Source organism: Equus quagga, chromosome 10, assembly GCF_021613505.1.
Source record: "Equus quagga isolate Etosha38 chromosome 10, UCLA_HA_Equagga_1.0, whole genome shotgun sequence".
Lineage (NCBI taxonomy): Eukaryota > Metazoa > Chordata > Mammalia > Perissodactyla > Equidae > Equus > Equus quagga.
Window position 1 is genome coordinate 19,035,276 of NC_060276.1, and position 19,483 is coordinate 19,054,758.

At 46.3% G+C, this 19,483-nt stretch overlaps 1 protein-coding gene across 4 annotated transcripts; it reads right to left on the bottom strand.

Moving 5' to 3' along the window:
* Positions 1 to 512: 512 nt before the first annotated feature.
* On the bottom strand, positions 513 to 17,725 carry ARHGAP36 (Rho GTPase activating protein 36). Of its 4 annotated transcripts, none has more exons than XM_046673608.1 (12): positions 17,523 to 17,725; positions 8,533 to 8,691; positions 7,209 to 7,274; positions 6,455 to 6,690; positions 6,023 to 6,215; positions 5,751 to 5,806; positions 5,357 to 5,507; positions 4,752 to 4,900; positions 4,409 to 4,585; positions 4,072 to 4,169; positions 3,829 to 3,935; positions 513 to 1,762 (listed from the first exon to the last, which is right to left on the bottom strand). In XM_046673608.1, the coding sequence occupies exons 2-12, from the start codon at positions 8,639 to 8,641 to the stop codon at positions 1,605 to 1,607; spliced, it is 1,500 nt and encodes a 499-aa protein (XP_046529564.1). In that variant the 5' UTR covers positions 8,642 to 8,691; positions 17,523 to 17,725; the 3' UTR covers positions 513 to 1,604. The 4 variants fall into 4 exon arrangements, with proteins under 4 accessions (XP_046529564.1, XP_046529565.1, XP_046529566.1 ...); XM_046673609.1 differs by lacking the exon at positions 17,523 to 17,725 and adding an exon at positions 17,085 to 17,208; XM_046673610.1 differs by lacking the exon at positions 7,209 to 7,274.
* Between the last annotated feature and the right edge of the window lie 1,758 nt (positions 17,726 to 19,483).

The following is a 19,483-nucleotide window of genomic DNA, read 5'->3' on the forward strand; positions in this document are numbered from 1 at the left end:
CTAGGTTTTCATTTTTCGCCAGTCCAGGGGGGAATATCTCAGTTAAGAACACCTAGTGATCTCTCCTATTATTCCTCTCCTTCGCCCCTTTAAAGGCCCTCCTCTTAAGCCTCATTCCTTTCCCCTACTTCTCCTTCATCCCTCCTTAACCATTTATTCTACTGTAACCCTCCCATTCCCTTCATTCAATTACAGCTCTTCCTCTTTCTTCCATTTTACTCTCCTTTATTCTCCACCACCCCCCCTCTTTATTCCACTTCACCCCCCTTTATTCCATTTCTCTCCATCCCCTTATTCCACATCACCCCTTCCTCTTTATTCCGCATCATCTCCTCCCCTTTATCCCACTCACTCCATCCCTTTATGCCAAGTCATCCCTCCCCCTTATTCTACATCACCCACTTCTCCTTTATTCCTCTTCCTCACCTGTCCTTTCCCTTCAGCTCTAGTGAGAGCTTCCCAACTCACCAACAAAATTTCAAATGAAAAAAAAACACAGTAAGCCATGAATATGCTGCTGTCACAATACAGATGTTTATTAATGATTAAATGCCAGAGAAGTTTTAACAATCACAAATCTTCGAGTTCTGCGGTTGTTACCCATTGTGTGATCAATTTCTATCCCTCAATACAATACGTTCTTCATTCTATGGACCTTAGCAGTTGTTACCCATCAATATCAGCTATAGTTTTGGATGTCATACGTAACCCATATCTGTGTTACCAGAGCATGTCCCGCAAATTTGTACCATCCTGCATAGAGGAACTACAGAGACAATAGATAAGAACATTTGTAATCAGGTGACTTTAACTACTTGGAACTATGTGTCCGTACCTAACTAACTGTTTCACTGACAAGGGGGTGTGAACACCAGCTGTCTGTAAAACAGATCCAGGTAATAAAATCAAATTTTTCCTCTAAATTTTGATCCTAGAAAAGCTAGTTAGGCTTACACTTGAGATGTTTCTGTTGGCATGGCCTGAACAAAACTGCACAGAATTTTGGGAGGGGCTGTTTGACATGCCAGTGGCCTAAATAATTTGGGAAAAAAATATCCTGAGGTGGTGGGGTTGCTGCAGGGACATGGCTATGAGTTGGTTTGACATGGGTTAGCATTAATTGTCAGCTGTCAGTAGGCTGAACTAACGTTCTAGCATGCCTCTTGAGGGCCTTTCCAATTAAGCTCTCGGGAGGAGGGTAGGAAAGTCAGGAAAAACATGCAATCCCCTGTGGGGGAGGGAAAGCACCTCGAGATTTGTGAGCTTCTCTGGGACAGGTGTTTACCACAAATGTCACATCAATTAAAGAAAGAGCAGTAGTGAGGGAAAGCCAGGATCAGGGGTAAAAGAGAAAGGCAAGGTAGCACCAGGGAGCCTGGGCATGACACAGAAACATCTCTGCTTTTACCAACTGAAGGAACCAAGTATCCCCAGTGAAGGGGCTGGCTGTGTGTTTGGAATTCTCAGCCTGACCCGAGCATCAGGTGGAACTCCTTCTCACCCTCAGATCTTTACCTGTAAGACTCTTCTTAATGTTTCCTGTGACATCTCAGGTCTACCCCCACCCTTTTCCCCTGTCCGGCACCTTATAGAAGGAAAAACACCTAAGGAAAGAAGTAGCCGATGCCAGTTTTGGCCTCCTTCTCCCGGGGCACACGGAGCAATGGGCGGTCTTGCTCCAGAATTGGGGGGTTACCCGCTCCTTCCTCATCGTCATGGGAATGGGCAGTGCCGGGAGGCACAGCTGGCTCCTCAGAGGAACCTGGAAAATAGTAACAATGTTAACTCCTTATGCTTCTAGACTCCACACTTTGCACAGCACCCAAAGGACTAAGATCTAATTTTGAGCTTCGAATACACTATGAAGCAAGAAGGTAGGGCAGGAATGATTATCCCCATTTGACATGTAAGAAAACTGCAGCCTATCAGTAGAACATAGACCCACTGTGGAAGCTGGGTATGGATGGCTGAGTTAGAGAACAGAAAGAGTAAGACAGACACCCCATGCTTAGAGCAAATGGACAACACCAACAGGGAGGCGGGGAAGAAGGCAGCCTCCTAACAACAACCACCACCCTACAACAAGCCTGACTAATTTTACTAAGCAAATGAGTAACAAAGCTGGAGCCAGAAGCTTACAGCACTTCATGTAGGAGAGAAAGCAGGTGTCGGTCCTCAATGACTCTGGGGAGGACTTGTAGTCCATGACTCGGCCAGGCTGAGACTTGTTTTTAAGGAGAGTGGTATCTACAAGAAATGTAACATCTGCAACTTCTTTATGGAACTGGATTGCCTTTGGATTCTGAACTTCTTTAGAGTCAAGATCATTAGGCATTGGGACTGCTTCCACATTCATGATTTCTTGAAGATTGACGGCCAGGTCTGGCTGAGGGTCTGGAATTGTATTGAGAATGGAGACCTCTTCAGGCTCTGGAGCCACATCGGTAACTTCATCTTCTTCAAAAGTGTTGGCACGGTCTTTCTGAGAATCTGGAATTTTGTTGTGAATTTCAGCAGCCTCTGGTTCTGGAACCACATTAAAAACTGAGTTTTTTTCACGATTGGGGTTTTCTTCAGAGTCTTGGATTCCAGTGACATCAGAGGCTTCTTCGTGTCCTGGTATTTCTTCAGCATCTGAGGCTTCTTCATTGTTTGGAACTCCACTCACATCTGAGGATTCTTCCTGGTCTTGAATTTCATCAAAATCAGAGACATCTTCAGGACTCGTTATCACATGGAGAGCTGGGACCTCTTCGGGATTGGAGTCTTCTTCAGAGTCTGCAATTCCATTGACCTCTGGAGTTTCTTCATGATTGGGAATTTCTTCAGTCTCTGAGGTTTCTTCATTATTTGGGACTTCATCAAGAGCTGGGACTTCCTCGAGATTGAGATCTTCAGAGTCTGAGAGTCCATTAACTTCTGGGGATTCTTCATGATTTGGGATTTCATGACCACTTGAGGCTTCTTCAGGGCTTGGGACCACATGAAGAGCTGGGACTTCTTCAAAATCAAGGTCTTCGTCAGAGTCTGAAATCCCATTGACTGCTGGGACTTCTTCGTGGTCTGGAATTTCTGCAGCATTTGAGGTTTCATCATTTGGGATTTCAAGAGCTGGGACCTCTTCAAGATTGGGGTCTTCTTCAGAATCTGGGTTTTCATCACTATCTGAGGCATCTGCATGGTCTGGGATTTCATCAGTGTCTTGGGCTTCTCCATTATCTGGGACTTCATCTGTATCTGAGGCTCCTTCATTGTTCGGAATTACATCAAGATAGGGAACTTCTGCAAGGTCAAGGTTTTGGTCGTCTTCAAAATCTGGTCCTTCTTCAAGGTCAGGATTTGGGTTTTCTCCAGGGTTGGGGATTTCTTGCACATGTGGGGCTTCTTCAGGATCTGGGACCATATCAAAGTATGGTATTTCCTCAAAGTCTTGGATTTCAATGAGTTCTGGAATTTCATCATCAGGGTCTAGAATGTCCTCAAGGGGAGGAAGATCATCAAAATTCAAGGTATCATCATCATCGTCATCATCATCATCATCATCTTCTTCATCAAGCTCTGGTATGCCTTCAAGATGTGGGCCTTGAATCTCAAGGTCATTTGGGATCTCGAGACCTTGGACTTCCCCAAAGACTACTCCTTGATTGAGATATTCAAATACTAGCTCTTCATTGACTGACACATCTTCCTCAGAGGACTCATCTTCCTCAAGGGGCTCATCTTCAGCAAGGACCTGGCCTTCAGGAAGGGCCTGACCTTCACCAGGGGACTGACCTTCAGCAAGGGCCTGACCTTCAGCAAGGGCCTGACCTCCAGCAGGGAACTGACCTTCATCAAAAGGCTTGCTTTGAGCAAGGACAGCAGCCCGGGCTTCAGCAGAGCTTTCTACTGGATCAGAAAGTAAAGCATCCTCTTCCATCTTTATCCGCGCACTCCTGAATGGGAATGAATTTTGAAAAGCAAGTCAGTTTGTATACTAGGGTTGACTAACATAAAGATGGTCTGGGGTTGGAAACTCCCATAGGAGATTCTCCTCAAGGCTAAGCACAAACAAACGAAGAAAACACTCACTGGATCTTCCTCAAATTCCTACGTCTGATAAAATCAAGGGCTTCAGGACTGGATTTCCACACACGCTTAGCAACCTGCCTCTGAATATGGGGAGGCACCTGAAGGTAAAATTAACAATGTTAGCTTTCTTATACGACATTTTAAAATTTATACTCATCTCTATCAGGTACCTAGGACTGAAGGCACCATGATCAGCTAATTGTGGGAAGAATTTCTAGACTGGGAGATTTTGTGACCGCCTGCTTTGGCTACCCTCAGGGATGCATGTACAACTCTTCCTTGCCTTGTGAACAGGAGAGAGAGCTGTGAAATAAGTGTGTCCAAAACTTCCACCTACCTGGAAGAGGATATCCCAATTATCAATCATGGCACGGACCACATTGACAGATGCAACATAGTGGTCAATCCCCAGTCTTGTTTTCCTGGACTCCCTTTTGGCAAATCTCCCCTTCTTCAGAAGGGCAGATCCAAACACCAAGGCTAAATTGGTGGAAGTCATACGGTTGCCTGAAACCTAGGTGAAGGAAAGCAGAAAGTGATCCACTCTGAGGTAGTAATGGGAGTTGTACAAATAGAAGTGTCTCTGTTTGTTCTTGTTTCCTTTTCCTTCTGTCTCTGTCTCATATACTCTCACACATGCCCCTACTATGGCTCTCATTACCCTTCCCAGAGCTTTTTACCAACTGTCCATCAAAGCCAATGGAATCTTCGCAGTTCTCAGTGATTTTATGCAGAGCCTTCAGCAGACGCTCCAGAGTGTCACTGTGGCAAGGTGGCATCAGGTAAACCAGCAATTGCAGGGCAGAAAGCTGATCTTGCGGCTTCAGAGCTGGAAAAGGAAAACAGGGGCTGGCTCAGGCAGGGAACTAGTCTTGGCAGCAGCCTGATACCAAAAGAGAGGTGATTCTGCTTGAAAATTGCTGAAGGCTATGGAGAAAGGACCCAGGCATCTTGTCTCTGTTCATTCTCAAAGCATTTGATCTCAGGAGCCTAAAAGCAAGAACTGTTCCCATCAAAATCAGAACCCCTCTACAGAAACTAGGTTCATCTTTGCCCTAAGAGGTCACACACAGCTTCAAGAAGCTCTAGAGAACTTTCCAAACAACAGACTTATAATGGAATATTAAGAGATACAAGGAAAGTAATTTGGAGAGGTGTTTTCATCTTCTGGTGTTCATTCTGTCTTAGTTTCTTGGGGTCCTGCAGCTTGGGCTCTGTCCCTAGACCCTCACATCCACTGTACTATTTCCTTTCCTTGCCTGACAAGGAAGGGCAGAAGACTCACTTGCTGTCAAGAGGAAGGACATGTACAGATCATCTGGCAGCAGAGAGTCCTTCATGTCACGGAAAAACTCCTTGAGAAGCGCAGCCACATCATGCACATTCTGAGTGTCATCCAGCACTATATCCAAACCTTGATCAAATTCTTCACGGAGCTAGAAAAGGGGAGAGAATACATGGACTGTCTACCCCTGACCACCACCAATGGCCTCCTGGACATTCTTTCAATAAGTCTCAGGCCTCAGTGGAGGTAGCTGACAATATGGTGTACCTACGGGGCAAGAAAGAAGACCTTGCTCCCCCCATCAGGTATGACACTCCCCTCAGGTCTATGGGAGAGCCCTCACCTCTACCTGCTTTTCACTCGAGGAACAAAAGTGTAAACACAGCCAATTTACCTCACGCACTCTCTCCTCAGAATATTCCAGGGTGAAAATCCCCACTGTGCTTAAGCCTGAAAGAAAAGACCAAGGGATGCTATGGATCTCTGGTCCCCTTTCCCATGGCATTTTTCTTCTCTTCCCCCACTCCATCCCACCCCAACTGGTGGCAGGGGAATGTTCCAAGCCCTTCATCCCAAGGCCTCTTTTCTCTCTCCATTTCTAGAACACAGTTTTTTCCCTTTAATTGCCTCTTACCTTGATTTAACCATCATTTTCGGCCCCCTTACCATGTTTCTCAATGAAGTTGCAGCAAACCTCAACAACTTGGGGGATTTGTTTAGCAATTGGGTTGAGGCTCATTTTCCTTTTGGATCCAAGAAGTCGCTGGCCAATTGGAAAGGAAATCTTGGAAAGCTGCAAGGTCTGCAGCAGCAGGGCCCCATCCTCCAGTTCAGCCAAGCTATCCACAGATACTGCACCCTGTGAAGATACCCAGACTATCTTAAAATGTGGGAGTAGGAAGGTCTCTTTGGACTTCCTGAGGACTGCGACACATTCATAACGGAAGACATTCCTTCCATGGCAAGCCAATTACACCCCACCAACATGTTCTGTTCACCTCCCCCTCCTTCTGAGGACACAGGCCTTGACCTTCTCTCCCCACATCCATAGACACCTCGGGAATGGCCCCTGCCTGAAACCTGGAGGATTTAACTCACTCGACGCCCACGGCGAGTGAACTCCCGGGGCAAGGAGGGCTCATCCCGTCTGCGACTGAAAAAGCGCCTAATGCGGCCAAACATCCTTTGCACCACGTTTCCCCGACGACGGCCCAAAGCCTGACCAGTGGATTCTTCAATCTGCATCTCGGCTCTTAGTTCAAGATGCTTGCGGCGGGTAAGCTCATTCACCAACACCTCCTCCAGACGAATGCCAAATGTCTTCAGTGATATGACTGGGAAGCCAGGGAGAAAAAGAACCAGAAACGTCAACGCTCCGCAGCGTTTAAATCAGGAGGAACTGCAGGGGCTGTAGCACTCCTCCAAGCAACCGCCGGCAGCCAACCCCACCCCTCCAGACCCGCAGAGGCCTTCCCTGGGGAGTGAGCCAAAAAGACCCTACAGTGGTTTGGCGGAAGGACTCATCTCCACTCAACTATCCCAAAGGAGCTCAAGGTCCCTGCCTTAAGTCCTGCCAGGAGGTGACCACCTTGAAGCAATGAGGGCAATTTCTTTGGGTGATCTGTCCAGGGTGGACCACTGGGAAGGCTTAGGCAGATCTGATGGGACCGCCCCACACGCCTGCAGCTAGTGCGCCATTTCCTGAAATCACCCTCTAAGGGATTTCTGAGAGGGGGAGGGGGCGTACTCCCAGGGGCAGTGGGTACTGCCCAGCCTCCAGTAGCCAGGGGCACAGTGCAGGAAGGATGCCGCATTCTATTTCTTTCCTAAGGAAAGTATGAGAGCCCCTCACCCCTCTGTTGTCCTCTCAGAATCAGAAACCACTTCTCCAAGGTGTTTGGACGGTCAATAGGTAGAGCTATGGGAAGAGAAAAAGAAAAGACAGGCACACTCACACAAATAGGATTTGATAAGAGACTAAAACATCACACTGCATTGGTCCGCAAGAATTGGAACCTGGGGGGGGGGGGGGGGGGGGGGGGGGGGGGGGGGGGGGGGAGGCGCAAACAGCTCTGTCCAGCGCGAGAAAAGTGTTTTGCTTTCTCTCAGCCTCAGTTTCTCCATTTGATAAAGGGACCAATATTATCTACCACATATGAGACTCCAAGAATTTAATCAAACCAGAGGATCTAAGGCACCACGTGCACACTGCGCATCTTGTTACGCACTGGTAGTAGCTTAACACTCACTTAAAACAAATTCTGGGTTTCTGAGGCGCTCAGTGCAACAGGCAAGGGGAGGGGCTAGGCCTGCGGCGACACAGCGATTAGGGGTGGCCAAGTTACTGCGGGCGCGCTCGCACTCGGCATGCCAGCGGCTCCCCGCGCTGCGGCGGGAGTAAGAGCAACACCCCAGTCCCGGCGCTCCGACCCCACAGCGGCAGCTGATCGCGGGATCTCCTCGCCCTTTGCTTCACGCATCTCAGGCTGTGCCCGCTATGCGCGCCTAGAGAACCTGCCGCCCCTTGCACTTTTCATTACTGCAGGGGAGCCCCTCGGCCCACGCGACTCCCTCCCTCCTCCCCTCAGCTGCAGAATCTGCGCCTACACTCCTGAGACCCCTGGCACGCTCAAATCCCGTCCAGTGCTTCCTCCCGCTCACTCCCCTGCAGCCAGCTGAGGTGGGCAGCGCTCACAGCGCACCTCCCGCCTCTGCTCCCCTCGCCCGCAGGGCCCTCCCGCTCTTCGCAGGGATTGGCGCGTGTCCCTCTCTCCCACTGTCTCGCTCTCTTTACTTTCAATCTCTCAACCGCGCTGTCTCTGTCTGTCCCAGTCCCCTCTCAGAGTGTCTCTCTGTGCCTCCGTCTCCCTCTGAGTTGTTCTCGCATCGCACCTGCGGCATTTGTCTCTTCACCTGTCCTCTGTCCACCTGTCTGTCCCTGACATCTGCCTGTTTGTCTTACCCGACCCAACTCAACTAATCTTCACTTGTTCAGCAATTCAACAAACACCCTTCAACTCCCACTTCCTCAGTTCTCCAAGCGCCTGGAGAACCGACCAGGTCCGAGACCAGGCACAAGCCGCTCCCACTCTCCTGGACCCCCAACTTGTCGAGTCCCGTCCGGGGGGGTCCACTCGCCCCAAGGCGAGGACGCCACACTCCGGGGTACTGCTCACCTCTATCAGGTTTGAATTCAGAGAGGAAATGTCTGGCCACTAGTTCGTGGTAAGCAGTCTCTTGCAGCTTCAGACGTTCCAGCTCCGAAAGACTGTGTATTGATATCATCTTGGTCCTGCGGTCCGGGTTGTGTCCTGGGGCTCCTCCCAGGACGTTCACTAAAAAAATGAAGGCAGACAACAACAGCAAAGGGGGCATGATTCTGGGGCACAGTGTCCTTGCTGCCTTCAGAAGAGGAATGCAGCCACCCATTCTGGAATCGGATGATTATCAAGGCTGCATCATCCAATTGTCACTGGACCTGGTGGAGGGAACTAGGGGGGGGGGGGGGGGGGTAGGGGGGGAGGGAAAACTGGGAGGCGGCTTCACCCTCAAGCAGAGCTGCCTCTGGTTGCTTTTTTTAAAAATCCAACTTAAAAAACTCAGCCCTGAATCGACAGTCCAGAAAAGAGAAAACCTAATTAGGAAATAAATAAATAACCAAACAACTTTACTCACAATTAAAAATTGTACATTGAGACAAGAATAAGGTAACATTTTCCATTAAACAATTAGAACATTGATGGAATTAATTTTTATTTTTAAATGATAATAATGCTGTCTATATTGAGTGAAATGGGCATGCCCATCCAGGTTAGGAGTCCTGTAAATTTTTACAACTCTTCCAGAAAGCAAACTGGACACATGAGTCTGGAGCCAAAAATCATCCCCAGGCCCTTTGGCCCAGTAATTCCCCTTCTAGGAATCTATCCTAATGAAATCTTCCTACAGACAGGTAAAACGATATGTTCATGAGCCGTAACAGTAAAAAATTAAGGAAAAAAAGCTAGTCCAGCAATGAGACTAGTTATATAAATTATGAAATGGCCAGAGTATGGAAAATTATGCAATCATTAAAGTGATGTTTACCAAGAGCTTTCAAACAGCAAATACAAAATACGGAATTATTTTAATTATGATTAGAACTATATGAAGAGAAGCATGCATAAAAATAAAGGACTGAAAGAAATGCACCCAAATGCTAACAGTATCTGTATTAAGTGGTAGGATTTTGTTTGCCTTCTATTTATTTACCAAAAACAGTGCAATTTGATTATATTATTTCTCCATGAAAAAGCATCAGTTTGTACCAAAACAAACAAACATCATTTCCAGGCTATTTCTAGTGAGACTCCTATACAGGATTGGTGATCAGAGAGAACTTTGTCTTAGTGTACTGGCAAGCCTGTCTTATGTGTCCCTTCTCCATGGTGCCCACTATCTCATACTGCTCCCAGGCTGCACAAGATCCCCCAGTGGGAATCTCCCTGGACCCCACATAGCATTCTTTCCTTTATTATTCATTTTTTCTTTCATTCATTCATTAAAAAAAAGAAACCCATATCAACTGCCCACTTTGTGCCTGGCACTAAAGATTTAAATATGAGCAAGATAATACTACTCATTTCATAAAGGATTTAACAGTGCAGTGAAGGAGAGATACAGGTTAGTAACAATGTCTAAAATCTTGTGATAAGTCAATTGGCCAAAATATAAACAAAGTACTGTGAGAGCAGAAAGGAGGAAAGATATAAGTTGGCCTGGAGACAAGGTGGGGGGAGTGTCCAGAAAGAGAGAACAGCTTGTGCAAAGGCAAGGAGATGGGAGAGAGGTTATTATATTCTAAAAGCTATATAAAAGGGCTGGAAGGAGATAAATCTGGATAGTCAGGGATGAGGTCATGAATGGCCCTGTAAGCCATGTTAAGAAGCTGTACTTTCTCCTGAAAGTAATAGGGAACTACTGCAGGGTTTTAAGTAGGGAGTGATGGTCAGAGCTGCAGCTTGGAAAAATCACAGAGAGCAATGAAAAGCCTGGTTTGGGTAGACAGCATGAAGTAGGAAGATCAGCCAAGAGGCAAGGGATGCTGACACAAGTCAGTGTCACTGGGGCTGGAACAGGGGATGGATTTTACGGGTAGAATTGACAGGGCTTGGGGGAATTTTTTATTGTAATGAAAAGGAAAAAATTTATAGGCTAGCTCTGAAGTTTATGGTTTGGGTGAGTATGTGGATGCTGGTTCCTGAGAGAGAAGATAATGGGGAACTAAACCTTTTGACAAGAAGGGAAGTGGTTACATGCCACTTTTCTGAGCTCCTCTTTCCCATGGAATTTTATGATAATATTCTATATATTATTGGGGGGAAAGCTTAAATTCTAAAGATCATGTAATGTGGCTTTGAGAGAAAAAAGGTAGGTAAGAGTTTATCATTCAATAATCTATATACATGAGCTCTGTCCAAAAACAAAAAATCCCACCCTTCTTTCGTTTCCAAAATTCTCTTTTGCCCACTTTCCTTAATGGCCGAAGTCACACATGTCAGAAATACATGCTTGCCAGATAACTGAAATGCAGTATGAGAAAGGATGAGGAGTCTTTCTATGGCTCTTGAACTGAGCTAAAAGGAAAATCCTTAGCATGGAGTTCTTTTAAAGCTCCTTCAACTGCAAAGCATCATCCCCTAGACCCAAAGTGAATCCCTAAGCCCAACCACCAAATTGCATCCACAAAATGACCTTTTTAACAGAAGGGGCATGCACAGCACCTAACCACAGTCCCAGACTAAGCCTCTAGCAATCCCCCATTCACAATAGCAGGTTTGGAACCTATTAGCCAAGGGTCTCATCCTGACACACACAGCCTAGCTCTGGCTTAATTTTTCTAACATCTCTCCCCCCTCCCCTTGCCCCAATCCAGATATTTTTATACCTGTTTTGGAGTTGCAGCTATTTCTTCTTGCTGAGGCTTACCAGATCTGGTCATCCAAAGAGTATAGCTGGCTTTTTCACTCAAAAATCAAGCTGAAAATCAATCCCTCCTCCCCCCCAGAATAAGGTAAGAACAAACAAGAAAACCTCAAAACAACACCAGCCAAAAAAAGAGAGAGAGAAAAGCCTTTGAGAGATGAGTCAGCCTAGATGCTTACAATTCCGAAGGAAATCAAAGGCCTTAGAATAAACCGTTTGTCATTGCCTCCTGCTCAAAGATACAGGCTAAACTTAAGAGCAATCATATGCTGCAGTTCTGCCAGCAAAATTGACACTGTCTTGCTTGCCTTCCACCCTCTTAAGGCACCAGTAGAATACGCGGTAGAAGCAGAGTTGGGAAGGCCAGTGTGCCCAGTGAAGAAGCAGATGGGCAGAGTGGGGAGGGAGGACGAGTAAGCAGGCTTCCACACTATGAGAGTGGCACATAACAGGTTCTTGAGATTTGAGTACTTGTCCTCAGGCCTTTCTTTCCAAACTGAACACAAAAGGAGGCTCCTCACAGGGACCAACGTGCCAAGAGACCTCTCTTGCCCCAAGGGGTCTTTCCTTTCTCCCTTCAGCATGCCATTGCACTGGCCTGAAGGGACCATGACATCAAAAGGATGCTCAAGAAGGAAGATGAAAGCAAACCCTCTTAGTTTCAGCCTCAATTCAAGGCATTTGCAAAAACAATATCCTTAGACAAATATCTGTAGTGGCCACTGGAGTTAGAGCAAAAGAGAACTGAGTTCAAAGACAAGCTTTATAATTTCTTAGCCGTGTGACCTTAGTAAAGTCAGTTGAATTCTCTGAGCCTCAGCGGCTTCCTCTATAAAATGGGGAAATGATGCAGTACTCATTTTAGCAGTTGTCTGAGAATTAAATGAATAATGTAGGTGTGACATTTAGCATTGGGTTTTAATAAACATGTTGATATTGAAGGTTCTTTGCAGAGGGCCTGACTTTACCAGAAAATATCAAGTTTCAAAAATGTAATTACATAAAGTTAGAATTTGTATCAATGCATCCAACGACTTACTCTGTTCAATCTCTACCAAATTTGAATTAAATTAACACAGGTAAAGAGATCTTGGGAGACTGTTGGGAATAGATCTTTCTTCTTCAATCTCCAATGCATCAGGATATATAAAAAATCTTCTCAAAAATTTATAAAAACTAACTGCATAGGTCAATTTTTCAAATGCTATTATTCAGATTAGTGAAATTCCCATGCCTCAAAATTTGTTTCTTTTTCAAACCATCCAATTTTACATTGTGACTAGCAAAAGAACATACAATTTTATTTGTATCAGTAAAGGGACTAGGATATTAGCAGATACCAAGAGAGAGAATTTGAACAAAGAGCAGAGGCACACCCAAATCAAGTCTCCAGCAATACAAAAAGGGGAAACACACATAGAGTGAGTGGCATCAAGATTGTTCCTCACGTCCTCTCGAAATGCATGGCACAGATGGAGAAACAAATTAACGTCAGAAAGGTCACCCTCTTCAACACTGCAGGGACAGAAATGCTTTCAGCTAGGCATAAATCCACAGCCTTCACAATTTGGAGGACTAATTTACTTCATTGCCCCCATCAAGTAGTTAAGGATGGTGCAGTGCTCACTAATAACCACCTATGAGAAAAAAAGAAGGGACTGCACGGATGCCATCATTTGAATCCTTATAAATTAGGCACTTTATGGCACCATCACAATTTTGCTCCAAACCTCTGAGAGCTCCTCAGAGTTTGAGAAATTGATAGCGGACGGTGCTGGGTGCCCAGAAGGCATAGAATCTATGTTATTCAAATGTCTACAGGCAGTGACAATGGAAAAAGACATCTTCATTAATATATCACAACATGGGAAAGAGATACAGGTCTCTAGATGAAAACATTTGGGCACCAATTTGGTCTGTTGGCACGTTACCTCACTCATCCCTGAGCATTAATGAGTTAGCCTTTAAGTCATTATCTTATAACCTCCATTTCAGCAAGGCTGCAGTTGTGATGAACAAAATAGCTCATTTTATCCTATACAGTGATGACGCCCCAAGAAAATTAAATTTGGGGACAGCATGCTTCAGTATGTGGACTCAGCCTATGCTGTCACAGCAGCAGCTCATAAACTGGAGATAGTATTGTTAAAATATATTGAGGAAAACTCTGGCTTCAAAAAAAGGAATGTTTCAGGAACTGCTTAGAATATTAGAATGAATCAGAGATAGAAGCAACCTTAGCCATCAACTAGTCCAAAGCCTCTGTTCTATATTAAAAAAACTGAGGCTCAGAGAGGGACAGGGGTTTGCCCAAGGCCAAACAGCAATTTGACAGCAGAGTCTAGACAAGAACCCAGTACTTCTCAGTCCTAGGTCTCTTTCCACTGCCCCATCCACCTTTGCTCTTAATAGCTGCAAAATAATGCATAGCTAACTAATAAAATCAAAAGAAAGGACGCATAATCAAAGCCTGATTCAAGAAGCCAGGGGAAGTCATAGCTGAAGGCAGACAGTCACTACAAATTACAACCTCTTTGTAAAACAAGTACAGTCGTCATTCTATAGAACATGGGATGCCCTTCTTAAATTTTATTGACTAAAGAAACAACTCAAGCGCACGATGGGGAAAGGCAATCTTTATGCTATAAACATTCCAAAGGGTAGTATAAACAAAGGTGACGTGACATCAAATACAACAAGATATAGTCTCACTATTATCTTCAGTATGTGTCAGAGTGCATAATAGTGCTGGCATCACAAGCTGTGTCATCGTTTATCTTTTTTTTTTTCCCTTTTGGTTGCTGCTTCTATTACGTCATGGTAGAAAAAGTAAAAAAAATAAGATGTTCCATCAATAGGAGGTAAAAATTTTTAAATATCTAATTTGTCTTGCACTTTCCATTTTCTCAAAAGCTTTCCATATGTCCATTATCTCCAGACCCTAGCACACAGTAGGTGTTCAATAAGTGTTTCTTGGGTGAATCATAGGATTATAAACTCCAAGCATTTTGAGAGAATATAAAGGTCTTGTAATTAAAACAGCTATTCATGATTCATGGATAAATGAATCACGCCACTTTATTCTCACAACACCCTCTGAAAAAGAGATAGGTTGGGTATTATGTTTCCCGATTTTACAGATAACAACAAACTAGTGTCCTGGAGAGGTTGTGACTTATCTGAAGTTGCACTAAAATGCCATGGAGGAATATGGTTTGGGAACCAGCTTTCCCTACCTATCCTCAGGTCAGGCCTTGCTCTTCCCACCACACCATGGTATTTCTTGGTATTCACCACCACATCTGCTGTCTAGAACTGGGATGGTCAGATTCAAGATTACTCTCTTTCCTAAGGAGGTGGCTGGATTTTTGAGGTCTTATTTATACACACTATTCTAGGGAAATGAAAATGAAGGTAGATGATAGACAGATAGATATATAGGATAGATAAGTTAGATAGATGATGATGACAGATAAAGAGATACAGATAAATATCGTTTTGAAAAAGACTATTATCAAAGGTAGAGGAGAGGAATGGATAGAGGAGAAAGGCCCCCAAAGCCCTGTGTATTCCTGCCACCACATCTCTCACCCCAGCTCACCCCCAAGCTGACAGCATAGCATCCTGAAAAGGTCCTGAGATATGGACCAGAACTTGGGAGTTGCCCCCCAAAATACCCAAGAGTCAAATTTGAGAGGAAGACTCAGCAGAAGTGCTAATATCTGGAATGAGGCAGATAGCGCCCCCGTTGAAGAATGCTCTTGCACCATCCTTTGAAGGTGAAAATGAGTACTCCCTCCCTGTCAGTAGGAAGCACACAGGGGATAAATTGAACTGTTTCTTCACTGGGTCTTTCATGATCTGAGATGCAAGGTAGCTAACTGTGGGGGTTGGGGAGCTAGTCCAGGCTCTGAAATGTAAAAAAATGTTAAACTGGCCCACAAAAGGGAGTCAGTCCCTACCTTCAGCTTCCTCAGCACAGTGTGCAAGCCATCCATGTTAGGGATGGTGGAGGAAAGTGGGGAGCCATCTGGAGTGGAAAGCCCCAGCTCCTGCCCTTGGAATCTTGCAGAATTGTTGGAGGTCACACAAGTGTCAAGAGTCTGAAGGACTATCAAGAAAGGCCCATGGGTCTAACAGCATTCTTGCCTGCACACCAATAGGAATATTAAGAATTGACTATTTCCTCAGGTCTACCAGAACTGGGCAGGCCCTTACTCAGCTGTCGGTTTTTAGTATGCACTCAGTAAACTCTGATTCATTTTTGTCTTCTCAACCCCGCTTCCCTTCCAGCCCCCCTCTTTAAGACACACTCCCTTTCAGACACACACATTCCCTCTCATCGTCATCCATGCACACATGCATCCTCATGCTGTCTCACATATGCATTATTATACACACACACACACAGAATAGACCTCTCCATTGTATTGACTACAACAGAGGAAAGGAGAGAAATGAGACTGAATTAAATGGGCAGCCATCAAGCATTTGCCTCTCCAGACCACAGCTGGGGCTTCTACAGAGCCGGCATGAGAGAGAAAAGACTAATGGGGATATTCCCCCAGACAGTCTGGACAGAGGCCTGTCAAGGAAACCTTCCGAATCTGTGCTGAGAGCCACCTCTCCTCCATGTTTGTGCCTCCATCTCCACTTGCTTCTCTTTTCCTTTGATTTTATCTTCCCCAACAAGCATCCAATTTTCTGCCAGTTTTCTTTTTCAAAATCCTGTCTGAGTGGCTGTCATAAGGATTTGGGGCTGTGGGAGATGTTCCCCTGGTAGTTTTCATTACAGAAATAGTATTTTTAAACTACATTAAAATAACCATATTTTTAAAAATCTCAATATCTGTCTGTCTGTGTAACTACTTATATATCCCGCTTCGAAATTAGACCACTGTCTTGGCTATGATGCAGTGAAAAAAGTCCTAGACCAGGAGTCAGGAGGCCTGCCTGGTTACTAAGCAGCTCAGTGGCCTTGGGCAAGTCGGTGAGCATCTCCAAGCCCGAAACACAACCAGCGTAATTTATTATTACCCTGTTTATACAAGAACAAGGTAGAGACAAAGCCCTCATGTCTGCAGAGTCCTTGATCCTTCTAGAAGACTTAGCCAACTCCAGGACACAGGGCCACGCTGCTGCTGTCCCATCCATAGCTGGAAAGAGAGAGCCCCCGCCCCTCCAAGCCTATGGGCATCTGGGTGCTGGGTCGGGGTGGGAGGCGTGGGGGTGTGTGGGAGGAGTGTATCTAAGTGGGTCTCCCTCCCCTCCCTATTGGAGCCCCAGCTCGGCTGCTGGCCCTTGACCCAGAGCTAGGTGATGACGACGGAGGGAGGAGGAGCGGGGGAGGAGGAGAAGGACAGGAACCGGCCCGCGGCGGACTTTGCGCCTCAAAGGGCTGTCCTGGGCCTCTGGCCTCTGTGCTGCAGAGCGCGGCCTTCAGACTGGGTTGCGCCACGCGCGCCCCGCCCCTATGTGGCTCTAGAGAGTGCAGAACCTGCAAAGTTAAACAAAGCCCCGCGGCGCGCAAAGACCACTCTCCGCTGCCTGCCCCTGCCTAGACTCCGAGAATTCGAAAAATTAAATCATTCTTGCGTGCTCTAGGTATGAGCTATTGAATGCACAAACCTGAGCAACTTGTTCAACACTCACAGGCTTCTTCTCCCTCCCTCACGTCGGGCCCTCCACTTGGAGCGCCCTCACCTCCCACTATAACCCCTCAATAGGCTGCACTCAGTCCCCTGGAGCCCTGCCCCTGCACTACCTCTTGGCGATTCTCCTGGTCCGGCCAGGGAATAAGGGACTGCGTGACCCGCTGGTCAGTCCTGCGGCGTGGCCACGGCCCGTCCTGGGACGAGCTGCAGGCGCTGCAAGCACTTAGCTCTGCCGCTCAGATTCCCCCGCTCTCTGTAAAGCCTTCTGCGACGGGGCAGGGGTGATTCATAGCAATTTTCCACGCAGCAGCCAGCTCAGTGCCTTACGCATACCTGTTTGCTAAATTCCCTGGGCTACTCCCACTGTTTCTCATTGTACCTCACAATCTTCTCTCCCTTTATTTTAAGCCATCTCTCCTTCAAGATTCAGCCCAAGGGTCCCTTCCTCAGAGTGTTCCAAATTGCCCCTCCCCTGGCCATACCACACAATCTCACATTACAGGTGAAAGAAAGGCAGAAGAGGAGGTTCAGATAGCTAAGAAACTTACCAAAGAACACAGCTAATTAGTGGCAGAGCCCAGAGGAAGGCCAACGACGCCTGGATCCCAGCTAAGCAAGCTTTTTGTTACCCCTCATTGCTTCCCTCTGCCCTGACTTGTATGGCACTTGAGGGCAGGCAACATCCCTTGTTGGCTCTTTGCACACAAGAACTGTACAAGGAACAACCCACTCCCCTCCTTGCCTCACTCTTCCTGCTTCTTCTTTCCCATCTTGTCCAGGGCCTCTGCTCTTCTAAGCTCAGAGACAAAAAGATCATTTTGTTCAAAGTTCAATGAGCAGCAAGAGCAAACAGAAGCTGACTTCACAAAGTCCTCTACACATCAGGATAAGAATGGTCTCAGTAACCTACCCCCCTAATACACACACACACACACACACACACACACTACTGTAGTCTTCGCCTTTTTCTATCCTCTTGGTAACTGAAGAAGTCAGAAGGCCATCTACACCTGCCCAAACCATCTTACTTTCTAATATCTGTTCCAGAAACACCTTCTTCTAATCTGCAGCCCAACAATCATACACACAAATTACTATTCAGCCAAGCAAAAATATATCATTCACAAGCACTAAATATTCTTATTTGAGGCAAAAAAAGGCTTATAAATGCAAGATCTCAAGTGGGGAGAATTTCAAATACACAATTACACCCCTTCCCAATTGAATTTTCTCCCCTATTGGAAGAAGCAAATGGACAAAAGGAGAGTGTTGGAAACACAGAGGGACAGGAATGGAAAATAAAGAGGAGAAGAGAGTCAAAAATGTCAGAGATTGTGGGCGAGCCCCGGCAAGAGGGAAAGAGAGGGAAGCAGAGCCTGGCAAAGGAGAGAAGGAATGAGGGGGGGAGGTTGGGGGGATTTAGGGGGCTGGGTGTTGGGGGGTTCCAGAGGGCAGCTGCTGACTCCAGGCATTCATAGGTACTGGGGCAGCCCCAGAAAACATGAACTTATACCCCAGAGACTCAGAGATGTGGCTTTTAGGGACCTGGACTGGAAATAAGATCCAGAAGCCCAGTGGCAAGTCTCTCTTAACCCCTAGTGAAGGGAGAGAGCTTCTGGCTCTGGCAGCAGCATTGGTGGCGCTCTTTTCACTTTAAGTACCACCTCACCATCATCACTACCACAAAGATGCCCTCTTTTCCTCCTCCTCCCTCTCCCTCCCGCCCCAAGCAGTAATTAGATAACTCTTACCCAAAACAGGAATGTAATTTGAATGTTCAGGGCAGTTTTCCCTCCCTTTGAAGGAGAGGATCCCTCCCTCTCCTCTGGCTGAAGAAGGGCTGGGTGCTGCCCCTTTATACATTCTAGAGCACCAGATCAAGAGAGGGGGAGAAAGAGAGGGAGAGGCAGTTTGAGGCTGGTCCAATTTGTCCCTGGCATCCTCCCTCTCTCCCTCTCTCTCTCCCTCTCTCTCTCTCTCTCTCTCTCTCTCTGTCCCCTGTTGGATTTTTTCTGCAGCCCCTCCTTCTGGCCCTGGCAGCTCTGCTCCCCTTCCTCACTGCAGCATCCTGCAGCCAGTTCTCCCACCCTTGTGATAAGGGACTGATATTGGGGTGCATCCTCCTGGTGATGCTTGCTTTCTAATGCGGGATCTTCGACTGATACGCCAGAGAAAGATCTGAGTTGGGGGTGGGTGGATGTCACAGAAGATGAAAAGAGAAACCCACCCAGGTAGCCAACTGATTTGCCGGGAAAACAACGCAGGTTGACACTGGAGGCAACTGGGAGACATGATGTGAACCTGAGTGCATAGGGAGCCAATTTAGGCAGAGGACTGACAGGTTGTTGGCTGGGGTTACAGTGATTGCCTTGGTAACATAAATACATAAAGACCGCATGATATATTAGAGAGAAGGTAGATGACTGAATATCACTCAACCTCAGTTTTCTCAACTGCAAAATAAGGGAATAAATGCTCACCCCATAGCACTGTGGGGAAGAGTGTGTGA